We start from the raw sequence: 26,087 nt of genomic DNA, 5'->3' as shown, positions 1-26,087 counted from the left end.
CTCCTTCTGATGTAACTTCCTGTTCCACTTGGGTGGATCATAGCAGGGGAACAGCGCTGAGGAATTCACGAGCAGTGCTATAGGGCGGATTTGGGACCAGAGTGGGTAGGGGAGAAGGGATTGGCAGGCCTCTGTACAAATTTTTCTGGTTTGTTATGTGAGTCCCGGTTGGTATTCAGCCGGGGCCTGCATAACTACGTGCTGAATTTAGTACAGTTTTTGAGCTATCCTAAATTCATCTGCTTAGCTATGTGGGTGCCAATACTTCACATTGCTGGCATCCACATAAATGCCAGCTTCTCCCCAATCCCACCCTCTATTCCGTCCCTGACCTGCCCAATTTTTGAATGGCTGATCAGAACCAATATTCAGCAATACTGCCCGGTTAAGTGCCACTGAATATTGGTGGTTGGGCGGCCAGGAGCAATGTAAGTGGGTAGAAGCCTCTCCCTGCTCGCTTAAATTGGGTCTATCTCTCTTAATATAAATTTAATTTAATTTTAGGTATATGCAATCCAGAATATATCAAAAGAATAGTTTCATAACAGAAAATTACTCACAAATTTTGAAGTTTAAATAATCCAAAAAATGCTTTTTTGGATATAGTTTTAAGACAGTTTTTTTGTAGATACCTAGAAGGAATAACATTAAAAAAAAAATGAGTGTAATTTTGTTTCACATATCTCTACTGAATTGATGTTGCTCTCCGATACTGAAAAAAACATGCTTTTTATATATCCGTAAATGTATGCAAGGGCATCAATCTTACAATCAGTCTGTAATGCAAAGGAGTCTGTTTTCTAAACTGCATTAGTGGTTAACATGAGCATTAACACAAAGCATATAGCAAATATAGGCTCTCTTTTACTAAGCCGCGGCAGAGGTTTCTACTGTGGACTGGGGCGCTAAATGCTCTAACGCATTTTCGATGCACATAGGAATTCTATGAGTGTCAGAGCATTTAGTGTTCCCGGCCGCGGCAGAAACCTCTACCGCAGCTTAGTAAAAGGGGGAGATAGTTGATGTGCTACTTCCCAGGTTAAATAGCTATCCTGGAATTTTATGTTAATGTGGGGAAGGGAGTGGGGGAGGAACTGAGGTTTTGTACTTGAAGCATGGTTTAAGTGGTTTAAGAGCAAATTCTAAGTGCAGCTTAGTAAACAGACCCCTAAGTATTTAACAGCCTTATATCTCATACTAATAACTGCAGTGATCATTTGCATATATCAGTTTTTAATGTCAACGTAAAACTCTCCAATTCAAATGGAAAAAATATTATATCATTTAAATTCCTTATTATGGACGGCTGACATCCTAGCAGTAGTACCGTGAGAGTACCACTAGAGGTCATTGCCTCCATTTTTCAACCTGGAGCCAGATGTGGGAACAGAAAGAGACTGCTCACGCCCTGGCCCACCAGACTATCAGGGATCACCTCCAGATTTAGGATTACCAGAAGTCCGAATTTCCCCAGACGGCTTTTCAAAACCCGGCACTTTGTTCGGGTTTTGAAAAGCTTTTCTCCACATTGCGTCGAGCAGGAGGGCATCCGTGCATGCATGGATGCCCTCCTGCCCAACGAGAGCAGGCAGCAGGGGCGGGGCTGAGGTGGGACTAGGGTGGGATTGGGGGCAGAACTGGGGCATGATGGTGGGGATGGGTGGAACTGAGCGGGTCTTGGGATAGGTCTAGGGGGGTCTGGATTTTCCAAACAGAAAATCTGGTAACCCTATCCAGATAGTCCCCGGGGTGGTGGGAGGTTTGCAGGGTAGTGGCGAGTTGGGTTAGAGAAAGATGGTACTGGCTTGGAATTGGGTATGGGGGGCTTGTATGGAGAATTAGGTCAGGGAATTGAAATCAGGGGAGCTTGGAAGGGGAATTGGAGGGGAAAAGATCAGATCAGGCAAATTCCCTTAACTTGTTTCCAAGTGATATTCAGTCAGGATCCAGATAAACTTAACCAGGCAAAGGATAGGACTCCATTTTGTGCAGTTCTGTCTGCCTGCTTAGCTATACTTAGGCACTGGCACTGAATGTGGCCAGTACCTGCATAATTGCAGACTCCTCCCCAGCTGCACCCCAAGACTAACTGGAGAGGGCCATTACATTTGGAGGCAATATTGAACAGCACTGCCTTGTTAAGTGCTGCTGAATATCAGCGGCTGGTCCTCTCGGCATGATTTAAGTGGGCAAGAGCCTCTTTTGTACTCTTAAACCATGCTGTATATTGGCCCCATTGTCATTGGACTGAATTTTTTAAGTGCATCTAAGTTTCATATTAACAGAATACTTACAGATATTTCATTTCTGTAAGCATGAGGAAAACTTCATCAGGAAGACTAAGAATGTTATTTCTTTTCAGAGACCTAGAAGAATGTGTTAACAGGAATTGTGAAAGGCAGTTTATAAATGTATAATTATTGCATTTTATTTTTGTGAGGGTTATGGCTTAAGTAGGCTCATAAGAAGAGTGATTTTCTTAAGAACCCACCTAACTTGTGCAGCAAGTACATGCATTTCCCTTTTAAAAATGGGCCCAACAAAACCACACTTCCACATTGACATCTGCTCTTAAGTACACACACAATTCAAGAAAATATACATGCATGCTTTTAAATATCCAAACATAGGTGATCATTTGATATCCACCCCAATTTAGCTATGGGAACACCTTTGTGCTCTGAGGGCAAAATCAAATGCAAAGTGGAGACAATTCTATAACAGGGCACCTATTCTAGGTGATAGTTGTGGCACTTCTTTTGAACCTACTCTCTAAAGGATAGCAGGTGCCTAGTTTTCTTTATAGTATAGTTTTTTTTATAGCAGAGAATGCGTGCATGGCCATTTATATACCAGTCCTATAGTAAAAGGTTTTTAGTGCAAGCAGCCAATAGCAAACACTACAATTTGTTGTGTGCAAACGAAATGAGAATCTTCAGCAATGAAACAAAAAGTCCTGCAGACCCCTCCGTGAATGTTTACTTACAGTACTGTTACATGGCTTGAAATCTGGGGTACAGAGTATAAACCAGCACGTGTACATTCAAGATGTGTTTCTCTGCATGTGCAGTTTTTTGGATAAGGGTGAAGACCTAGGGAAAAAATACCAATAGCTTTAACCATGATTTGTTTTATTTCCATCACAGAAAATAGCACTGTACATAGGAGATAATCTGATAAGACATCTGTGCCCGTAGAACAGCAGTTTATGTGCAAAAATTGGCATGTATAAAAGAGCCTGGAGTTATTATACACACAGACAGAACAAAGATGGATTTACAGATTCAATACAGTCACTCCACAGGGCCTCAATGAGGAGATAGACTCCTCTGAATTTTTATCATGCTGCCTTTTATCCTGTTTACATGAAAGTTTTATTTTTAGTCAGTATTTATTATATTTATTATTCATTGTTATTATTATTTTAATTCATCATAGTTATGACGTTTAAAAGTTTGTTTTATACCTTGGTCATCATGTATACACATGAATTTACCTTACTGTGGTTTTAAAAGTTGTTGACCTGTGATTTTTCAGTTTTAACATAGCTGACCAAGTTTCAACACAATGTCAGCTGCGGAAAACCTGAGAGAACATCTAGCCCAGCTCCACAGGGAGAACATCTTTCAACCTACCAGAGACTTTTCCATTCAAATTTCTGACCAACTGACTTTCCTGCCAAAATTCAAATTGGTGGACTGCCCTGTTCCCAATCAGGTCAGTGAACCCACTATTTCCAAAGTTACACTGCAGACTTCAGAGCATACCCTGAAGAAAGCATGATGGCTGAAACGTTGGTTTCTACCTGACATAGACGCAGCGAGACCCGGAGACCTGCAACAAGCACAATGCCAGCTGTGGAAACCCTGAGAGAACATCGATTTTAAAATTACTTATTCTGATATCTATGGCACTCTAGACACCATGTTTGATCAAATTTTGAGGTTCAACTTTTTTCTCATCTGCCTTTTCATCCACTTTCAGCTAGATTTTATTCCTTTTTTCACCTGCAGCCCTATAGTCCTCCACTTCATATGCTTACTTCTCTAGTCCTCCCATTTCCACCTGTCTCTCATTCCTGTGTTTCAGCCACCTTTTAATTCCCCATTTCCACCCTACCCAACCTCATATACTTCTGCTTTTCATTCCCTCACCAATCCTATTCCTTCCCTGTCACTCATCTCTTCTCCAACTGCAGACTCTTTCTTACATCTTACAACTTTAGCCATGTTCCCATTCCCCTTTCACTTCTATTTCCACCCTCTCTCTTCTTCAAAGGTCTCTCCCTTTGTCTCTCACCTTCTTCATAGCCATCGACCTCTTCATCCCCTGTCCCCTTTCCCCAGCATCCATTGCCTTGCCTGTCCCCTGTACCCCTTCTTCAGCATCCTCCTCCAATATTCATTTATCCTACCTTTCCTACTTGCCCCAGTCATCCCTCTACTCCAGCTCCACCTTTTGCTGCATATGCCCTTGCTAACACCCTACAACACAGTCTGCCCTACTCCACCATGCTAAGTATACACAGCTGGTATTAGTCCTCCTGTGTGTAATTAACTAACTAATTAATTGCTTCTTCCATTAAAGGCTTGTGAGAAGAGCCAAGCATTCCCCTGCTTTCTGAAGGAGAGATAACCTTGTGTTAAGCAAAACCTTTCTGGAAGTGTGTTCCAGATTGTGGGTCTATTTTGGAAACGGCTCCTTGATGTGATTTCCATTGGAGAAGGTGAGATTAGGGATATTCCTTGGGAGGATCTTAGTAACCTTAGAGGTGCATAGAGGGAGATTCTGACTGTCAAGTGCTTTGGTCCATTAATAATAATAATAACTTTATTTTTGTATACCGCAATACCAGAATAGTTCAGAGCGGTTTACATGACAAGAGACTGTACATCTACAGCGAAATTTACAAATAAGTCAATCAATCAATATAACTTAGCAAGTCGGGAGCAGGCAAGAAGGAGATGCCTTGAAGATCAGATATAAAGCCTTATATTATCCTGGTAGAAGGTGAAGTTTTTACAGAGATGGCATGATATGAACACATCACTTACAGCCCTCTATCAGTTGTGCTACGGCATTTGAATCAGCTGGAGTTGTTACAAAGGATTTTGAGTTCATCCCAACATACCTCAAAAATGTAACTATACAGGAGTCAGGCCTCTTTCAATGAAAAGGAGGCTCTGGGATGAACGATTATAGGTTGGAGATAAAAGGGAGTCATCTAAGGAAATATTTCCATACAGAAAGGACAGTGGATGTATACAACAGCCTTCCAGTAGAGGTGATGGAGATAAAGACAGTATGAGTCAGATTTTACAAATGGTACCAGTATTGGTGGCCGCCTAAGAAATGGTCACCAAACACATGTCAATCATGCATAGGCACCATTCAAAGAATTGCAGCTGTTTTTAAAAAAATAGGTGCCTTAAATGTAGGTCCGCATTTTAAAGGCCTACATTTAAGGCTTCAGTCTCGTGCCAACGGAGGTGCATAGCGATGCCTATGTAAGCCTAAGGCCACTTCCAGCGCAAACTATGCTCCTGTTGGCCTTAAGCATCCCTATATGCCTCCAAAGGCGTGAGACTGGTGCCTTAGAATGGCACCTTCAATTTTTTATTTAAAAAAAATTCCCCCTGATTGGTCAGTTAAGCGGTACCCTACTGCTACCTAACTGCAATGCATCATTTACAGAATTTGGGCCTATGTGAATTCAATAAGACATGGAACAAGTCCCTTAAACCTCTAACAGAGAGGAAGATATTGTGGAGCTGTGGCGGATTGGTATGCAGGATAGACATGTGGGCCCAATATTCAGCGCTATTAAGAATTGTCTTACTGGGACAGACCGAAAGTCCATCAAGCCCAGCATCCTGTTTTCAATGGTAGCCAACCCAGGTCCCATGTATCTAGCTATATCCCAAGTCGGGAACAGCTCCTGGTCAGCTATCTCCCACTGAATATCCAGCTTAGAGGATTGGCTGACTGGCTATGTCGCCTGACATAGCCGGTCACCACCAATATTCAGCAGCTTGCTAGCTAACTTCAGCTGCTTAAAAGGGTGATTTGTCTTTGGCCATTAAGATTTAACTGGCTAGAAATTGAATATTGGCCTAGCTGGCTATATCTTGGCTAGCCAAATATAGACCAAAAATTCAATGCCAAATACAGCGCTGGCATTAAATTTCTGGTATTGCCGCGGACCACGGGAGATCACTGGAATCTCCCACAGTCTGAATATCGTCCGGAGTATAATTATTTCTGCTATTATGTGGGGAGAGTGCAGTACAGTGGTTAAAGCTATGGGCTTACCCTGAGGTTGTGGGTTCAAACCCTTTGCTACTCCTTGTGATCCTGGGCAAGTCACTTAATCCCCCCATTGCCCCAGATACATTAGATAGATTATGGACTTGCTTGGACAGACAGGGGAAAATGCTTTGAGTACCTGAATAAATTCATGTATGTTATTCTGAGTCCCCCTGGGAGAACGGTATAGAAAATTAAATAAATAAATAAGTGTTCTTCTGTTTCTATGTTAAGCCTAATTGGAAATCTTTTCTTTTCCTATGGTGAGAAGACTGTTTCATCTGTACTGACTTTCTCTCCATATAATGCCTCACATTTCATGACTGTACCAGGTCCCTCCAATTTGGTTGTGTTTTTTAAAATAAGCTAGGTTTCCATAGAACACATATGGATCTTCAGAGGATGAATAAAATCTGGCCAGCAAGCCCTGTGCTGAGATTCAGAGGTATTTGGGTGAAATATGGATCCAACTGGAACAAATGCTAGGGCAGACCCTGTATAAAAATGTAGATCTATGTATTTTGGATATTGTAGATGATTTAGAATTACCATCCATAGCTCAGGAGCCATTTGTTCAAAAGGCCTATCTTATGGCTAAAAACTATATATTAGCGAATTGGATAAAATATGAATCGCCTGCTCTTACTATGTGGAGAAACCAAATGCATACTTACATTACATTACATCCACTGTACCCCTTTGTTATATCTACATTCTTGGATTGAACCTTTACTCAGATTGTCTTGACCTTCTTCACTGTACCTTTTTGCTCTGATTGTACCTATTTTCTCTGATTGCACCATTTTCGCTGATTGTTCCTATTTTTCTCTGTTTGTACCATTTTTGCTGATTGTTTCTATTTTCTCTGATTGTACCATTTTCGCTGATTGTACCATTTTCGCTGATTGTCCAGTCCTTATTCGTTGTAAACCGCCTCGAACTACTATGGCTTTGGCGGTATATAAGAAATAAAATTATTATTATTATTATTACTACATTACTGACTTCTATTCCGCCCGTACCTTGCAATTCTGGGCGGATTACAAAAGAGACATCTAGACATTTCCAGAGAATTACAAGAAGATTGATGAATTACAGTTGAGGTTGGAGCGTTTGACAGCTATGAAGTCAGGCAAGAAAACAAATTTGGCAATCTGAGAATGAGAAGCATCTTTGAACAGGCTGTGAGTTAACTCTTATTAGAGAAAGAAGGGGTGGAGAAAGGTGGGGTGGGGAGTTCTGAATAATTTATAGTTAAAAAAATATTGGACTGTCTTATGAATGCTGTATAGGATACATGGAGGGGCATAATCAAAACAAATGTCTAAGTCCGTTTTGGGCCTAGGATGCTAGTTGCCCAAAGTCGGCAGCATACATAGTCCATTTTTGAAAAATATGTCCAAAATTTTTTTTCCACAAAAATAGTCTACTTCTACATTCAGCTGTTTGATTGTCCAGCCCGCTAGTATGTCTATCTTTATACTACATTCTCATCCAAAAAATCATCCAAGTCCCACAGCCCAGAACAAGACCTTTTGGATGTGGGAGAGGCCAGCAAAGTGATGGACCTGCCACCCAGAAATGGCAACACAGCAATGGGGCATCTCACAGGGCACTGCTGTGAACTTCACAAAAAAACCATCTCACTACAACTCCCTTGTAGGTCATTCCCATGTAGGTCAAAACACCCCCAAACCCTACTATATCCAACTGTCTACAGTCCCAATAGCCCTTATGGCTGCAAGTGCCACCTATATGGCAGTAGAGAGGGTTTTAGGGGTTTTGGTGGACTCACATTTTCCACTATGAATGAAGTGGTTAGAGTGGCTTATGAGCCTGGGTCCTCCTCTCTATGGTTCACTAGCCCACCCCCCAGACCACTTAAGCCACCTCTGTGCAGCTCTACTAGGCTTTCCAATGTCAGGTGTTGATGTTCTAGAGGCAGGTATGTAAGTTTTTATTCTGATTTTTATGGCAGTGTGTGTGTGTGTGGGGGGGGGGCAGTGATCACTGGGGGAGTGTGTGTGGGTCTTTACTTTGTCCCTGCAGTGGTTATCTGGTCAATTTGGATACCTTCTGGGAATTTAGACCTGATTTTAGATCACCTAAGTCACAACGTATAATTTCTGTACAGGCAGCCTCATAAAACTTTCAATTATCCCTGCAATATGACTAAGTCTAGGTCGGCCCATGTCCTAACCACTCTTTCAGAAACACCCCTTTCATCTCTGGGCACACAGCAGGATTCAGAGGCCTAAAAAGTCTCTGGATATGTCTAAAAACCCGTTTCAATTATCGGCACTTGGACGACCTGTCTTTTAGGTCATCTTAAGTGCCGACTTGGGCGGGATTTTAGAGGTATATGTGTTTCGATTATGAGCCCCTATCTGTTTATGGAGTTAACATGCATTAACATGCTGTCTGTTTTGGATAATAAAGATGATATTTCGGTTAAAATAATCTAGGTTAGTTCTCCTGTCCAATACGGGCAGGTGGAATAGAAATTTTTTAAATAAAATAAATAAATAAATTTCATTAAGCAGGCGACTCTCTTTTCATTCACCCCTTTTGACATATTGCTTGACATTTTACTAAATTTTACTAAATGTGTCGGTTGGACACATTTATGGTGAAGCTTCCAGAGACAATTTATAAGAAAAAAGATTAACAGAGGTGAGTAACCTAATCTTTCTTTCTTAGTCTTGTTAACCATCCCTTTTTAATAATTCCTAGCATCCTGTTTACTTTTCTTGCCGCCACCGCCACAGCACATTGGGCGGAAGGTTTCATCGTATTGGATACCCAGATCCTTTTCTTGGGCACTAACCCCCAAGGTAGATCCTAACATCCGGTAACTGTGATTCAGGTTATTCTTCTCAATGTGCCTTACTTTGCATTTGCCCACATTAAATTTCATCTGCCATTTGGAAGCTCAGTCTTCCAATTTCCTAAGACCCGCCTGCAATTTTTCACAATCCGCATGCATTTTAACAACTTTGAACAGGTCAGTGTCATCTGCAATTTTAGTCACCTCACTCATCGTTTCAATTTCCAGATCATTTATAAATAAGTTAAATAGCACCGGTCCTAGTACATACCCTTGCGGCACTCCACTGTTTACTCTCCTCCATTGAGAAAAATGGTCATTTAACCCTACCCTATGTTTTCTATCCAATAACCAATTCCTAAACCACAACTGAACTTTGCCACCTATCCCATGACACTTTAATTTTCTCAGGAGGCTCTCATGAGGAACTTTGTCAAAAACTTTCTGAAAATCTAGATACACTATATCAACCAGCTCACCATTATCCACATGTTTATTCACACCTTCAAAGAAGTCAAGCAAATTAGTGAGGCAAGATCTCCCTCGGCTGAACCCATGCCGACTCCATCTCATTAAATCATGTTTGTCTATGTGTTCCACGATTTTATTTTTTTATAATTGTTTCCACCATTTTGCCCGGCACTGAAGTGAGGCTTACCGGTCTGTAATTTCCCAGATCTCCCCTGGATCCTTTTTAAAAATCGGTGTAACATTGTGGGAGCCAGTAAGGAAGCCACTCAGCACCCAGCAGCAGCGCCAAATCACGCTCCTGCTCGTGCCGCTCAGCAGCTGAAGAAACTTGATCTGCGGCAGCCGGTTAGCAGCGGGGCAGAAGTTCAGAAAGCTTGCTTCTGCCCACTGCACCTCCACCAGGGATCGACAGAGGGTCCGCTGCACCTCCACCAGGGATCGGCAGAGGTATGAGGATAGGGCAGGGAGGAAGGGGGCAGAGCCTTGTGGAGGCGGCAGCCTGAAAAATTCTGGGAGGTAGCGTTGGCTCAAATATAAACCGGGACCCCCATTTTTGGGCCAGTTTTTTGGCCCCAAAATTCCGGTTTATATTCAAGTATATACGGTAAGTGCCTCATTCTTATTACTGAAAAATAAATAAAAATCTATTCAGTGCCATTTCTGCCTGGCTATTTAAACAGAGGATACAGCCCAAATTTGTAGACTGTGCATAGTTCTTTAGACACTTATCTGTATGTGTCCTGAATTGACTATTCTATGTTACTTACTGCATTTTGGTGCCATTTCTGGTAGGTTTTGACAGGCAACAGGAAAAGAGTTTGTCCAGCCACTATCATCATCTGAAAAAGAGTTTGAACAAATGTCAGACATACATAGAATTCTATAACTGGGTGCCTCCATTTTGCCTGATAGAAGCCTTTTCTATAAGGAATGTAGGTGCCTAGGATCCATTATAGAATACTAGTGTAACCTGATATTGGTTCGCCTAACATCTAATACCCTTACATATGCAGGACAGCTGGTGTAAGTATGTGACCCTAATTGCAGCAGGGAAAGTCACAGTTTACAGCAGTGGTCTCCAATGTACAACCATAGGGTCGTATGTGGTTTCCAAAGTTCTCCATTGCAGCCCTCAAACAGTTGGCTGAAATTCTCTTCAAGTCCTGTAAATGCATTCATTTCAATCTTGCCCACTTCATATAGTAATTGCAACAATCTCTTAAGTGTGTTACTATTGTTTACAATCCAAAATAAAGTGAGTTTTAAAAAAATATATTCTTGAACTGTTATAGAATCAGTATTAATAGGTCAAGGAAGAATACAAATTTGAATTGTGATTAATCATGTTATGTGTTAGTGATTAATCACGATTAATCATGATTAATATGTAAGATATTTTAAAAGAAAATACAAACACAAACAAATTCCTGAAATCAAGCATAAACCACTTATCTATAGTTTCCTCTCTGTCTTTCATCTAACTATCTAGTCCCCCATTTCCCTTCACTGTACTCACCCTCTCAGCTCTTTACTGGTCTCTCCTTTCTCCACTAATCCCTCATATTCAGTATCTCTCTTCCTACCTCTCTGCATCCAGTTCCCCCTCCTCATCCTCCTCAATGGATCTCTTCCCTCTGCACCCCCTCCCCGAGGTCAACAGCATCTTTTCCCCTCTTTGCCTCAATGCAATACCTCTATTTCTTCTTCCCCTAATGAAGCACCTCTTGTCCTCCATGCCCCCCTGAGTCCAGCGCTTCTTTCTTCCTCCATGTCCCACATGCAGCACCTCTCTCTCTCTTTGCTCACCCTCCCTTTGATGCAGTGCCTCACTCCCTCCTTGCCCTAAGTCTAGCACATCTTTTCCTCTCCTTAACCTCTCATGCATCACCTCTCTCTTTGCCCCTTCAAGGTATCAGCTCTCTCCCCTCCTTGCTCTGCGTCCTGAATTTTTCTCTCTCCTTATCTCCCTCAATGTAGCAACCCTATCCCTCCATCCAGCATCTGTTTTCTTTCTCTGCCATTCCCTTCCATCAAGCATCTGCTCTCTCTCTCTCTCTACCCCTTCTATCCAGTGTCTGCACTTGGTATGCCACTGCCTCACCTCATAGTCTGGCATCTCTATCTTTTCCCTTCCATATCCCCCCCCCCCATGATCTGGCATCTCTCTCCTCTGCTTTCCTTTCTTCTTCTTTCCCTCCCAACACCACCCACGTAACTCATGGTCTGGCATCTGTCTCCTTCCATTCCATTCCATTCCATCTCTCTCTCCCCTCCCCATGTGGTTTGTCATCTCTCTCCTCTGCTTCTCTTCCCTTCACTCCCTCCCACATGGTCTGGTTTCTTTCTCTCCTCTCCCTTCCCTTACATTTCCTTTTTATTTATTTATTTCATTTTCTATCCTATTGTTCCTAAAGAATTCAGAATGGGTTACAGGTTAAACACATAATTTCAGCACAAGTTTATGATACAAGTTTTTATCCTAACTGACACATACTAGGGGGTCTAATATTAATATACATAATATGCAGTTTATCGGTTACAATTTGCCTTAGTTATCCTTACAGTGTAAGATTTTCAGTACAAGTTTTATTCTAAGTTGACACACATAGACTGTTTACAGGTTTGATTTGCCATAGTTACAATGCAAGATTTTACAATATATGTTTTTCTTACATGACACATACTGGTCCATGAGTTTCTAGCAATCGTTGATGATGTCGAGAAGGACTGTTTCAGTACTATAGAATTTCCTGAATCCAGATTTAGAAGGGAGATAAGGCACCTTGTTTGTTGATGAAGGAGTGTAATTGGTTAACACTGTTTTTTTCCAGGATCTTGGAGATGAAAAGTAGGTTGGAAACAGGTCTAAAGTTGCTGGGCACATTAAGGTCAAAGGTGGATTTTTTCAAGATCGGTCTGATGATTGCCAACATCCAGTTTGTGGGTACTACACCTATTTGTAGAGAGGTGTCAATGAGAGAAAGGATGGAGTTTACAAAGGCGTCTTTCACTGCCATTAGGAGGCATGGCAAACATGGGTCCATGTTGGAGCTGGAAGGGTGAATTCTGTCATCGTGGGAGACAGTTTTGAAGTTAGTTAGGTTCCCAGTTGTGGTTTTAGTTGATTTGTGTGAGTCAATGTCTATAGTGTGACAAAGTCAATGTGAGACTGTATTTTGTCTACTTTATCAGCGAAGTAGTCTGAGAGTGTTTTGCTGTCGAGTTCAGTGTTTGGGTACTGATTGTCTCCTTCTGATGTTATGAGTATCTTTTTTTGTTAGTTTGAAAAGGTTTTTTTTAATCTATTGGAGGTTTTTAATAGTTGTTCCGAGTAGTACTTCTTTTTAGCCTCTAGGGAGCTTTTTTATATTCTTAATGCAGTTCCTTCCATTTGGACCTGTCATTGTTAAGTCTGGATTTGTACCATTTCCTTTCCTTTTTTCTTAGTTCTTAAGTCATCGGTAAACTATGGGGAGTCTTCTGGCCACTGGCAGCGTCAGTCAGCTGAACGACCATGTTGTCTTCAGTGGCCTTGGAAGCGTTCCCTCTGTTTCAACTTCCTGTTCTGCATTTCCATTTCCCCACTTACAGCATGCTATGCCATGTACACATCCTTATAGAATAGTGCATGTATGTGGCACTTTTTACATAGACCAATAAATACAAGGGTACAGTCGTATATGTCAGGCAAAGACTCAAAAAGAAAATGTACTGTATGTTAGTTTAATAGAAAAACCACATTCATACCAAAACAAAAAAAGACAGTTATGTGGCTGCAGATATTATAAAAAAAAGTATTGGGAGATCGTGAATTTACATCCTGTTTTTGAAAACAAAAGATTGCACATAACGTTTTCAAGAAATCAAAATTAAAAAAATTTTGTGTCCCTCTTCCACATTCTTTAGAACAAATGCTTTGTCAACAAGAAATACAATATTGGGACATTACAAATGTGGCGCATGTAACATCTGTGACATTACGAAAGAATGCAAAGATTTTATTAATCCTCAAGACCAAAAAGAAATATACTTTAAGATATTTTACTACCTGTAAAACCTCTTTTAATTATTTAATTATTTGTCCCTGTAATAAGTTTTATGTTGGTATGACATCTAGGGACCTAAGGACCAGAATGAGAGAACACAAATCAAATTTGAAACATCAACGTTGCTCTGAAGTTATAGTAGAGCATTGTCAGATATTTAATCATCAGTTTCATGACTTGCGATGTTTTGTGATTGATGTAGAATCAGTGTCTCCCAGGGGAGGAGACAGGCTCAATCACCTTAGACAACGAGAGTCTAGATGGATTTTTAGGTTAAATAGTATGCTTCCTTATGGTTTAAATTCTAAGTTAGAGTGGTCGGCATTCATCTGAATTACATAGTAACATAGTAACATAGTAGATGACGGCAGATAAAGACCCGAATGGTCCATCCAGTCTGCCCAACCTGATTCAATTTAAAATTTTTTTTTTTTTTTTCTTCTTAGCTATTTCTGGGCAAGAATCCAAAGCTTTACCCGGTACTATGCTTGGGTTCCACCTGCCGAAATCTCTGTTAAGACTTGCTCCAGCCCATCTACACCCTCTCAGCCATTGAAGCCCTCCCCTGCCCATCCTCCACCAAACGGCCATACACAGACACAGACCGTACAAGTCTGCCCAGTAACTGGCCTAGAATTAGTTCGGCCTCTCTTGTCATTTTTTGCTGGATTCATCCACGCTGGTTGGATCTTGTTTTTCTCATTTCTAAATGAATAATATACATTTTAACCACACTAAATTGATAGAATTGGTTTAATGTATTTGAAAAATTTATTTAACAGCACGAATAAGGTCAGGGCAGACAACCAATCAGATTGTCCGGTTTTTCATACTAATGCACACGCGCTAGTGTTCTCTTGAGATTTAAGCGCCATTTTGAGTAACACTTAATGTGATTCTCAATAGATCAACCAGTTACGTGCAGTAAGTAAATTTATGTGTGGTTTTGACTATAAAATCAACGTTGTTAAGTTTAATGAACTTTCAGCTCATTTCTTGATAAAGCCCAGATATTAGGGCGAAACGGGACCCGTCGAATCCGTAATGCATTGAGCACTTTCACTGAGTCTAGCATGTAGTCAGAGAAAGTAACGACTCTCTTGCCGTTTTGGGTATTTTACCCTTGCAGGAAGACACTTTTATTCACCATCATTTTCAGATAAGTGTTTAAATTCATTCTACTGCTGGTATTAGTTACATTGATTTATATACATTATGAGAAATCAAATAATATAAGAAAATTAAAATTCATAAAGTAATTTAAAAATATAATAAAAGAAAATAATTTATTATCTAAACAGTTTTCATAGGATAGGATGGAGGTTTTTGATCAATGATAGAGATTCATCACCGTCCAATTTTGGGGTAAGAAATCTATGATCCCCAAAAGGTGATTCTGAGATCTTTTTTCCTCCTTTTAGGCTATATATCAATAAGTATCAACCTGTGGTGGCACTTGTATTTATTTTGTTGATACACATCCTTTACTTAGTGAATTTAGTAGAAAAACCACATTCATACCAAAACAAAAAAAGACAGAAAAATAATGGATACAAAAACTGGAGAAAACAGACCTCATACATGGGCAGCTGGGACTATACTGTACCCTAAGCCAACCGTATCATCACTGGTCTGAAAAAACTCTGTACATTTATATGATATCAGTCTTTCATTTTTTTCAATAAACTTTTGGGGTGTGCCAGTCCTGCTTGCTTGCTGTGTGAAAGTGTTTGGAAACATTAACGATGAGTGAAAATATATAAATTTCTTTTCCCCAGATGTAGCCTTGTTAAGGCGAAACAGAAGTGCTTTCTGTCAGGAAGAAACTGTTTGGAATATTGAATGAAGAAACAACTAATTCTTTGAGAGAAGTGACTTTAAGATAAGTTTGTCACGCTTTTACATGTTTTATTAAGAACTGAAACTTTTTTGCTCCAGGCTGTAGTCATTGCAATTTGTTTTATGAAGAATTAACCCCTTTTTCATTCAACGATAATAATGACAGAAGATGAATTTTGAAAAAAATAAGTTTATTGAATGAAATGAAAGACTGATATCATATAAATGTATGGAGTTTTTTCAGACCAGTGATGATACGGGTGGCTTAGGGTAAAGTGTAGTCCCAGCTGCCCGTGTATTAGATTTGTTTTCTCTGTTTTTTGTATCCATTAATTTTGTCCTTTTTTTGTTTTGGTATGAATGTGGTATTTCTGCTAAACTAAGAACAAAAACCAAAACTGCAGGGATGATGTACAGGACGCCAAAACTTTATTGAACAATCATAAAACACATAAGACAGTTTGTTTCCAAAAGGACTGATAACACCGGACCCGACATGGTCCGTGTTTCGAAGAAACACTCCTTCTTCAGGGGTCCTAACATGTATCAGAACAATATAAATTAACCACTCACCTAACTATGACTGACCACACAAATTCACTAGTGAAAAAATGCTTTTACACGCTATGGAAACTAAGAACCATAAAAAAATTATTTGACCCTTCATCATTCAGGTTGCTGGTACAGGCACTGATCCTATCCCTTCTTGACTACTGCAACATCATCTACCTAGGCATCCCACAAAAAACAATAAAAAAAACTGAGATTAATACAAAACACCGCCGTTCGCCTAATTTTCGGACTTAGAAAAAACGACCACATCAGCCCCTACTATAAAAAGCTGCACTGGCTTCCAATAGAAGCGCGAATTCTATTCAAATTCGCTTGCACCTGTTTCAAACAAGCCTGGGGACTAGCACCTTCATACCTACAAACTCACTTCACCCTACACAACCCCACAAGAACGACCAGAAACAAAAACATCTTTGCATACCCAAAGACTACAGGCTGCAGATACAAATCCTTCTTGGACAGAACCTTTAAGTTCCAAGCGAACAGACAGCAAACCTGGCTGAAAAACCACATAAACGAACCAAATATGACTTATAATGCATTCCGCAAATCGATCAAAACCACCCTATTCGCTAAATTCATTGACTAAAACGGTCCCCTCCCCCACTAAGACCCCCCTCATGGATGTTCTAAATCCTTCAGACACTCATTACCCTTAGATCTCCAATTAATATGTAAGTTTACCATTTAGACTATTGTACGGCATCTAGACTCTTTGTTCGGCACTGTATTTAACTTATTGTATAGTATTGTATTTAGACTCACTGTATTGTATTATATGTGGATTTATTGTATTGTATTAGCATTGTACTGTACTAAGACCTTTGTTATTCGCTGAATGTCCAGCCTTCTTACAATGTAAACCGCCTAGAAGTCGCCTGACTATGGCGGTATAGAAAAATAAAGTTATTATTATTATTATTAAATTAATGGATACAACAGAATAAAAAAACTGGAAACAGCAGTAAATGGCCATTGACTCTCTTGCGTGATGCAGAGCAAAACAGTAAGGACCCCTGAAGAAGGAGTGTTTCTTCGAAACACGGACCGTGTCTTATCAGTCCTTTTGGAAACAAATTGTCTTATATGTTTTACGATTGTTCAATAAAGTCTTGGCGTCCTGTACATCATCACTGCAGTTTTTGCTTTTTGTTCTTCATTTCAATATTTCACTGCAGTTGAGTTGGACTTTTTGTTTGTTGTTGCCTTTTCTGCTAAACTAACATATAATACGGGGTTTTTTTTTTGAGTCTTTGCCTCACTTTTTATATAGAAACAGAGAAATGAAGGCAGATTAAGACCAAATAATCTATCCAACTTGTCCATTCATACCATCTACTTTCCCTTACTTGGAGATCTTATGTACTCGTCCCAAACTTTTTTTATTCAGATAGTTTTATCTCCACTGGGAGGCCACTCCACAGAATCACCGCCCTTTCCAATGAAAAAGAATTTCCTCAGGTGAGTCCTGAATCTATCCCTTTCAGCTTCCTTTCAATTGAAAGAGACTGGCCTCCTGTGCATTTATGCCACATAGGTATTTATATGTCTCTAAAATATCTCTGCATTTACACATACAAGGTGCATGTAACTGCAGGTACGCAGTTGTAGAATGACCTTACACAAATGTGAAGTAAGAATTAATCCCATAAACATATCCTCCTTCCCCTTCTTTTTACAAAACTGCGAAAGTGGTTTTTAGTGCAGGCTGGCGCACTGAATGCTCTGCGCTGCTCCTGATGCGTCAAAAGCAGCGCAGAACATTCAGCGTGCCGACCTGCACTAAAAAAACACTTTTGTGGTTTTGTAAAAGGGGGGGGGGGGATAAGGATTCTCTCATGTGAGTGTAAATTCAACAAGCATACTCACCACAATTTTCTTCATCTGCTGCATTTTCACAGTTTTTCACACCATCACAATGAAAGGACTGTGGTAAGCATATTGAAAGATTTCCACATGGAAAATAGCCCTTTTTGCAGACATGAATGTAAGCATCAGTGTCAACTTTTGCAACTGCTGCAAGACCTGTGGAGAAAATGTTCAAACATGCATAGATATCCCGTGTACTCCATAAAGCAGTGATTCCAAACTTTTGACTATGGCAGAATCCCTAAAATATTTTTTCATACACCGAGGAACCCTCAATTTATGTAAACATACAGATACAGATTCTACAATAAAATTTCATGAGAAACTCTCTGAAGAGAATTGAAGGAAACCCAATTTGGAAATTGCAATGGGTTTTCTCTTCTGGAAGTGGTATCTCATTGACACTCAATTCAAAATATCTTGATCCTAAAATGGAAAAACCTCTTCTGTCTAGCCATTCATACATTTCACACTAAAGGAGTTGAGTCCTGTGGCAATACATTTCCTTCTGTCCCTGCTCTCCACAGAATAGCTGTTAATCCTATGATTCGTTTATAAGGCTAGTTTTATCTCAGTGACTGCATGAATTTGTGGTTCTACTTTTCTTATGGGACATAACAGGGTTATTGCAATTATAAGTCTATGAATTTATTTAATAAAAAGTTCAATATTATTCTCAGTGGTTAACACAATTTAAAGCATAACACAATAAAACAGACCATAACAACAAAAGAAGCATTGAAGCATTGATATCAAACTCCTATCATTACACACCAAATATCTGCCTTGTAGCTGGTCCCCTAAAGCATTTGGGGCTGAAGGTGACCTCTAACATGGGTACACATTATTCTGTGGTGCTTAGTGACAGAACAGATGTAAGGAGTCCCTAATGGATGGCACCTAACTTTAGGCACTCAAATGGCAGTTAGGTGCATGCTATAAGTTAGTGTCTAAGTCAGGGGTCCTCAAACTTTTTAAATAAGAGGGGGGGGGACAGTTCATGGTCCCTCAGACTGTTGAAGGCCGGACTATAGTTTGAAAAAAACAAAAACAAACTATGAATGAATTCCCATGCATATCTTGTAGTGCAAAAAAACCCATGAAAGAACAATACAATATTTAAAATGAAAAACAATTTTAACCAACATAAACTTACCAGTACTGGAGCACCAGCGTTAGGCTTGAAATATACAGAGAAAAGCTATTGGAGCACCAGAATGAGGTTTGGAATTCACAAAAAGAGCTGAAACAGCATGCTGAAGTTTGGAACGTTCCGTGAAGTACTACCAAGCCCTGCAATAAATTAGCCCAAATATCCGGCAACTCGCTAATGCCAAAAGTTTCCCATCAGCCGTATCGAACTTCCAAGAAACCCTCCCAGCAGCAGCAGCAGGGCTGTGCACACCAACCCACATGCTCAGCAGATGTGTCACGCAGCATGGAAGCGTGACATCATAGCTGTGTATCTGGCCGTCCAGCTCACGTGGTGGAGCGCAGTGAGGAGCGGTGAGAACTGCAGAGTGCTATAGTGAGAAAGCCACAATGGAGCATGATCAGTAAACTCTTGAGCGGGGGCTGGGTAAATGAGCTTGGAGGGCCATATCTGGCCCGTGGGCTGTAGTTTGAGGACCCCTGGTCTAAGTGCTTTCGAATGTAACTGCAGAGGGGTATGCATGTGGGTGTGGCATGGATGGACATGGGTGGGTCAGATTCTGCAAAGTGCGTCCTGATTGTAGGCAGCTGTAGGCATCCTACAGCTGTCTAATCGGCCAATTGGGAGGCCCGTTTTCTAAAAAGATGCTCCCCAGGCAGGCCGCCTATATTGAAGGCACCTCCGGGAGATTAGGGAGGCCCGCAAGCCCGCCTATGCTCACCTAAGGCTAGGCGGTAGCCATAGACAAACCTAAGTGGCCCTACATATCTCCCTAGTAGAGCAGGAGACGCTTACAATGTAGACCAGAAAAATGCTGGCCTACATGGTAAGTAGACACGGCCGCTATACTTAATTGTGGCACGGGATCTCCCTGCCGCGATTAGTATAGTGGTTGTGGCTACGACCATCAGTCTCCCCTCCCCCTGATGATTGCCGGCAGGAGGGTGCCCAATCCCTCCTGCTGGACCCTCCCAATGGCCCCCCCAAAAAAATATTGCCGGCAGGGGGGTGCCCAACCCCTCCTGCCAGACCCTCCCAATGGCCTCCCCCATAGATTGCTGGGCCGTATCGAGGTGGAAGAGGATCTCTTTTTCCTTAAAGGACCCACGGTAACAAGAGGGCATCCGTTGAAAATCAGGGGTGGGAAATTTCATGGCGACACCAGAAAATATTTCTTCACCGAAAGGGTGGTTGACCGCTGGAATAATCTTCCACAACAGGTAATTGAGGCCAACAGCGTGCCAGATTTTAAGAAAAGATGGGATTGGCATGTGGGATCTCTTCATGGAGGTAGTTAGGGGGTGGGCCATTAGTGTGGACAGACTAGATGGGCTGTGGCTCTTTTCTGCTGTCATTTTCTATGTTTCTATGTTTCTAGACTTCTGATTCCATACACACCATTAAGATCACTTCGGTCACAATCTCAAAAATCTTTAGTGATTCCATCATTAAGCCAAATAAATGATTCTACCCAATTCTCTAGATCAGTGGTCACATTTTGGATTTGTAGGTACTTGGAGGGCCTGAGAAAAAAAATAGTTAATGTCTTATTAAAGAAATGACAATTTTGCATGAGGTAAAACTCTTTATCTATCTATATATATAAAATCGGAGGTATGTATGTGTGTATGTATGTGTGTGTGTATGTGCCGCGATCACGCAAAAACGGCTTGACCGATTTGAACGAAACTTGGTATGCAGATCCCTCACTACCTGGGATGATATGTTCTGGGGGTCTCGCGGCCCACCTGCACACGTGGGCGGAGCTACAAACATAAAATCAGATTTCACCCATTCATGTCAATGGAAAAAATATAAAAAGCTGCCATTCTCACAGTAATTCAAAAACGGCTTGACCGATTTGAACGAAACTTGGTATGCAGATCCCTCACTACCCAGGGTGATATGTTCTGGGGGTCTCGCAGCCCACCTGCACACGTGGGCGGAGCTACAAACAGAAAATCAGATTTCACCCATTCATGTCAATGGAAAAAATGTAAAAAGCTGCCATTCTCACAGTAATTCAAAAACAGCTTGACAGATTTGAACGAAACTTGGTATGCAGATCCCTCACTACCTGGGGTGATATGTTCTGGAGGTCTCGCGGCCCACCTGCACACGTGGGCGGAGCTACAAACAGAAAATCATATTTCACCCATTCATGTCAATGGAAAAAATGTAAAAAGCTGCCATTCTCACTGTAATTCAAAAACGGCTTGACCGATTTGAACGAAACTTGGTATGCAGATCCCTCACTACCTGGGGTGATATGTTCTGGGGGTCTCGCGGCCCACCTGCACACGTGGGCGGAGCTACAAACAGAAAATCAGATTTCACCCATTCATGTCAATGGAAAAAATATAAAAAGCTGCCATTCTCACAGTAATTCAAAAACGGCTTGACCGATTTGAACGAAACTTGGTATGCAGATCCCTCACTATCTGGGGTGATATGTTCTGGGGGTCTCGCAGCCCACCTGCACACGTGGGCGGAGCTACAAACAGAAAATCAGATTTCACCCATTCATGTCAATGGAAAAAATGTAAAAAGCTGCAATTCTCACTGTAATTCAAAAACGGCTTGACCGATTTGAACGAAACTTGGCATGCAGATCCCTCACTACCTGGGGTGATATGTTCTGGGGGTCTCGCAGCCCACCTGCACACGTGGGCGGAGCTACAAACAGAAAATCAGATTTCACCCATTCATGTCAATGGAAAAAATGTAAAAAGCTGCCATTCTCACAGTAATTCAAAAACAGCTTGACAGATTTGAACGAAACTTGGTATGCAGATCCCTCACTACCTGGGGTGATATGTTCTGGGGGTCTCGCAGCCCACCTGCACATGTGGGCGGAGCTACAAACAGAAAATCAGATTTCACCCATTCATGTCAATGGAAAAAATGTAAAAAGCTGCCATTCTCACAGTAATTCAAAAACAGCTTGACAGATTTGAACGAAACTTGGTATGCAGATCCCTCACTACCTGGGGTGATATGTTCTGGGGGTCTCGCGGCCCACCTGCACACTTGGGCGGAGCTACAAACAGAAAATCAGATTTCACCCATTCATGTCAATGGAAAAAATGTAAAAAGCTGCCATTCTCACAGTAATTCAAAAACGGCTTCACCGATTTGAACGAAACTTGGTATGCAGATCCCTCACTACCTGGGGTGATATGTTCTGGGGGTCTCGCGGCCCACCTGCACACATGGGCGGAGCTACAAACAGAAAATCATATTTCATCCATTCATGTCAATGGAAAAAAATGTAAAAAAGCTGCTATTCTCACAGTAATTCAAAAACGGCTTGACCGATTTGAACGAAACTTGGTATGCAGATCCCTCACTACCTGGGGTGATATGTTCTGGGGGTCTCGCGGCCCACCTGCACACATGGGCGGAGCTACAAACAGAAAATCAGATTTCACCCATTCATATTAATGGAAAAAATGTAAAAAGCTGCCATTCTCACTGTAATTCAAAAACGGCTTGACCGATTTGAACGAAACTTGGTATGCAGATCCCTCACTACCTGGGGTAATATGTTCTGGGGGTCTCGCAGCCCACAACTCTATGTTGCTTGCTCAAGGGTGGGTTCACCCAAGAATTTATATGTTCTTGCTCCTGGAGGTGAAACTAAAATTGTTGTTTATAATCACGTTTTGCGTTAGTAGAATTGTATTCATTTTGTCAAATATTTCACATTATAATTTGAATATTGTACTTTTTATTAAGCTGTAAAAAAATAATTTCATTCACCACTATAAAGTATCTTTATTTGAATCCATTTACAGTGTTATTGCTATAATTAAATACCCGTGCAACGCCGGGGCATCAGCTAATAGTTTATAAATCTTTCCTTTTGGCTAAGTCTTAATAATAATATTGTAATTTATAGCTAAAGTGACATATGATCATGAAACTGTTTTATTTTATTTTCGTGATTATGATAACATACTGAGGGCCTCAAAATAGTACCTGGCGGGCTGCATGTGGCTTGCAGGCCGCAAATTTGAGACCACTGCTCTATATTCTTTGTAACTGCCCCCTCACTCTGGAACTCTATCCCAATCTACATTAGAGAAAACCCCCTACTCAATCATTTCAAGTCAAAACTGAAATCCTTTCTATTTAAAGACGCCTTGGAAACTTAAAACTCTTCTCTATTAGACTACTTCAGACAGGATTTCCATTTCCTATTATTCTACCCTTAACCGTCTTACTATCCAATTGATTTAATGGAGTTCTCCCTCTACCCCAGGGGTGTCAAAGTCCCTCCTCGAGGGCTACAATCCATTCAGGTTTTCAGGATTTCCTCAATGAATATACATAAGATCTATTAGCATATAATGAACGCAGTGCATGCAAATAGATCTCATGCATATTCATTGGGGAAATCCTGACAACCCGACTGGATTGCGGCCCTCGAGGAGGGACTTTGACACCCCTGCTATACCCTCTTGTTTGTTGTACGTCATTTAGTCTCTTGTACGTACTCTTTATAATTCTATATATAACCTTTTTAAAAAAAAATACCAGTACACCGCTTAGAATTATGATAAGCGGTATAACAAATTTTAAAATAAACTTGGAAACTTGGTAAACTTATGGACACCTAAGTTTGGGTGCCATTCTATAATAGAATGTGGACGCCCAGATGCTGTTATATAACACTATCTTAATGCACAGATTTTGGGTGTCTAATGTTTAGCACTCTTTATGGAATTGCCCCCAGGGTCCATAAAACAAATTAAAATGTTAGAAAAAAAAAAAGATTAAGAGAATAATTCTATAACTGAGCACCTCCATTTACGTGCCCCGAGATGAGGACACCAGCCTATTCTATAAGGGAACCAAGGTGCCTAAGTTTTATTAAAGAATATAAAATAATCCAGTACAGACATGCCTAACATTTAGGTGTCCCCAGTTATGCCAGTCATAATTACAAAGAAATATAAAAACTTATATTGTTAAATCTTGCACTGGACCCACAAAATTCACAAGATTTGGACTCTTTATAACACTTGGTTTTACATATATGATATGATTTTATGTTATTTTTGCTTATAATAAAATTGCATTTGTTCCTTAAGGTTGATGGGTTCAGTCCCTTCCCCACGCCTTCTTTGGTTTACCTAGTTTGTTCATGGGGGTTTTTCCTTCCTTTTGGATTATTTCATAATCTACCTAAAATATTTTTGAGAAAGGGATATTTATTCTTTACCAAATTTACCACTAAGCTGCACAGGGAACATCTGACTGCCTTCTATAAACCTGATGTTACTCCAGCCGTCTCAAAGTCTGAACCAGCCGATATCGGCAGGTCCTGCGACACTAAGGGGCACATATGGTTCAGTTCCAGAGATACCCACATCTGCACAGGTTGGGTAGAGGCAGTTTGAGATTACCCTTCAGGCTCTAGGGGAAGAATGATTTTTACAGTCCTGTTTATGAATGAAATACTGTATTATGCACTTTTTTATAATTAATAAAATGTCATATAGATAGATACAACACACGCATGCAAACATGCACACTGCATGAAAAAAAAAAGCCGTAAGACAAGTGACTCAAGTGCTATATAGTTTAGTTACTGTACTTTTTCACAATTGCTCCTTTCTTTCACCTACACATTTCTCAAAGCCAATAATTACTTTTTTAAAGGCAATTTGCCAGATTTTATTCCAGTGTGAATTTATATTGTTTCCATTTATGAAGCCAATTCGTGTGGCTAAATTAGTTTCCTAAACCATTCCATCCTTAATCTGCTAATGAATGGAAATTTGCTAACATATAAAAACAGAAATGCTTAGCTGATGATTAAACTTTGTTTCACGTGGTGCCTGGTTAGAAGGGAAAGAATATAATCCAGCGATTTCACCTTTCAAATAACCAGTCCTAGAAATTTTGTGAAATTACACCAGTACAAAGAATGGCAAATTTGTAAGCAATGCTTTTTGTTGTGCTCTTTCAATACGGTGAACCATTCTGTTCTATACTTTAAGCTAATCGGAGAACTCAAATCTTTTCTTCTACCTTACTGACATGTAAATGAAAGGATTAATTATAGTCCAGCAGTCTTACCTTTGGCTTGCAGAAGAGCAAAAAGCTGAAGCAAAAGCACCATCGCTGTCAGTTCAGAGTGAGATAGACGTTTCGAAAATAGTGGTCTGCTTAGGAGCAGCTGGATAGGCTTAACTCCCAGACAACTCAGAAGCTGCACTTAGCCAATAAATGAAACCCTTTGTACTTTGTGATTAGTATTGACATGCTGACAACTGCCCCCTTTCACTGACAAGACATATGCATCTCTGCCACGGTTAGAGCCATCACAGTTACAAGTAACAAAACTATGCTTAGTGGTAGTGGTTATTTCTAGAGAACTAGGAAAAAATATGTAAGTGCACACAAACAAATATATATGTGCATTTTTATAATTCACAAAGGTTTGAAAGGGAAGGGGTTAAACGCAGACATCATGGACCGCGCGGATCTTAACCTGCACGTCCTTAAAAATCTTCATTTATTGACAGCTGGGCTTTCCAATTTCATGTCTGCAGGTCCACATTTTAGCCCCTCATTCCACCGCTGCAACTGTTGCCGTTTCTGACCCCACGGATCTGTGCCGACAGCCTTATTAATTAATTTGAGGAAACAGTTCAGCTAAGGGAGGTCTGCGTTTTACCCTCAGAGCTGCAGCAGGAAAATGTATTTTTTGCTTGCTTCAACCTGGTCTTGAACCCAGATCACAAGGCCCAAGACAGCTGTCCTAACCTTTAGGCTACATTCGTAGCTTGTGAAGTGATAAAGTTTTGCCACTTTTAGTCTCAGCATAGGCTCTGACAGACCTCCATGACACTTTAGCTCCGATGGACCCTAATGCTTCTTCCTCCCTTTGCTGAGACTAAGGGCTCCTTTTACGAAGGCGCGTTAGGGCCTTAACGCGCGAAATAGCGCGTGCTAAAATGCCGCACGCACTAGCCGCTACCACCTCCTCTTG

The 26,087-nt window shown here is 40.8% G+C and overlaps 1 protein-coding gene across 1 annotated transcript in view; it reads right to left on the bottom strand.

Annotated features, from left to right (window-relative positions):
- RXFP2 (relaxin family peptide receptor 2) overlaps positions 1 to 25,214 on the bottom strand; it is a 79,900-nt gene extending 54,686 nt beyond the window's left edge. Inside the window, exons 1-6 of the mRNA XM_033948641.1 lie at positions 25,172 to 25,214; positions 17,932 to 18,087; positions 10,372 to 10,443; positions 2,987 to 3,092; positions 2,295 to 2,366; positions 561 to 632 (exon numbers count right to left, since the gene is read on the bottom strand). Of these exons, the coding sequence (XP_033804532.1) occupies positions 561 to 632; positions 2,295 to 2,366; positions 2,987 to 3,092; positions 10,372 to 10,443; positions 17,932 to 18,087; positions 25,172 to 25,214 (521 nt within the window). The remainder of the gene's footprint in view (positions 1 to 560; positions 633 to 2,294; positions 2,367 to 2,986; positions 3,093 to 10,371; positions 10,444 to 17,931; positions 18,088 to 25,171) is intronic.
- Positions 25,215 to 26,087: the final 873 nt, after the last annotated feature.

This window comes from Geotrypetes seraphini, chromosome 6 (genome assembly GCF_902459505.1).
Source record: "Geotrypetes seraphini chromosome 6, aGeoSer1.1, whole genome shotgun sequence".
NCBI lineage: Eukaryota > Metazoa > Chordata > Amphibia > Gymnophiona > Dermophiidae > Geotrypetes > Geotrypetes seraphini.
This window is presented reverse-complemented; position numbering and strand designations above follow the sequence as displayed.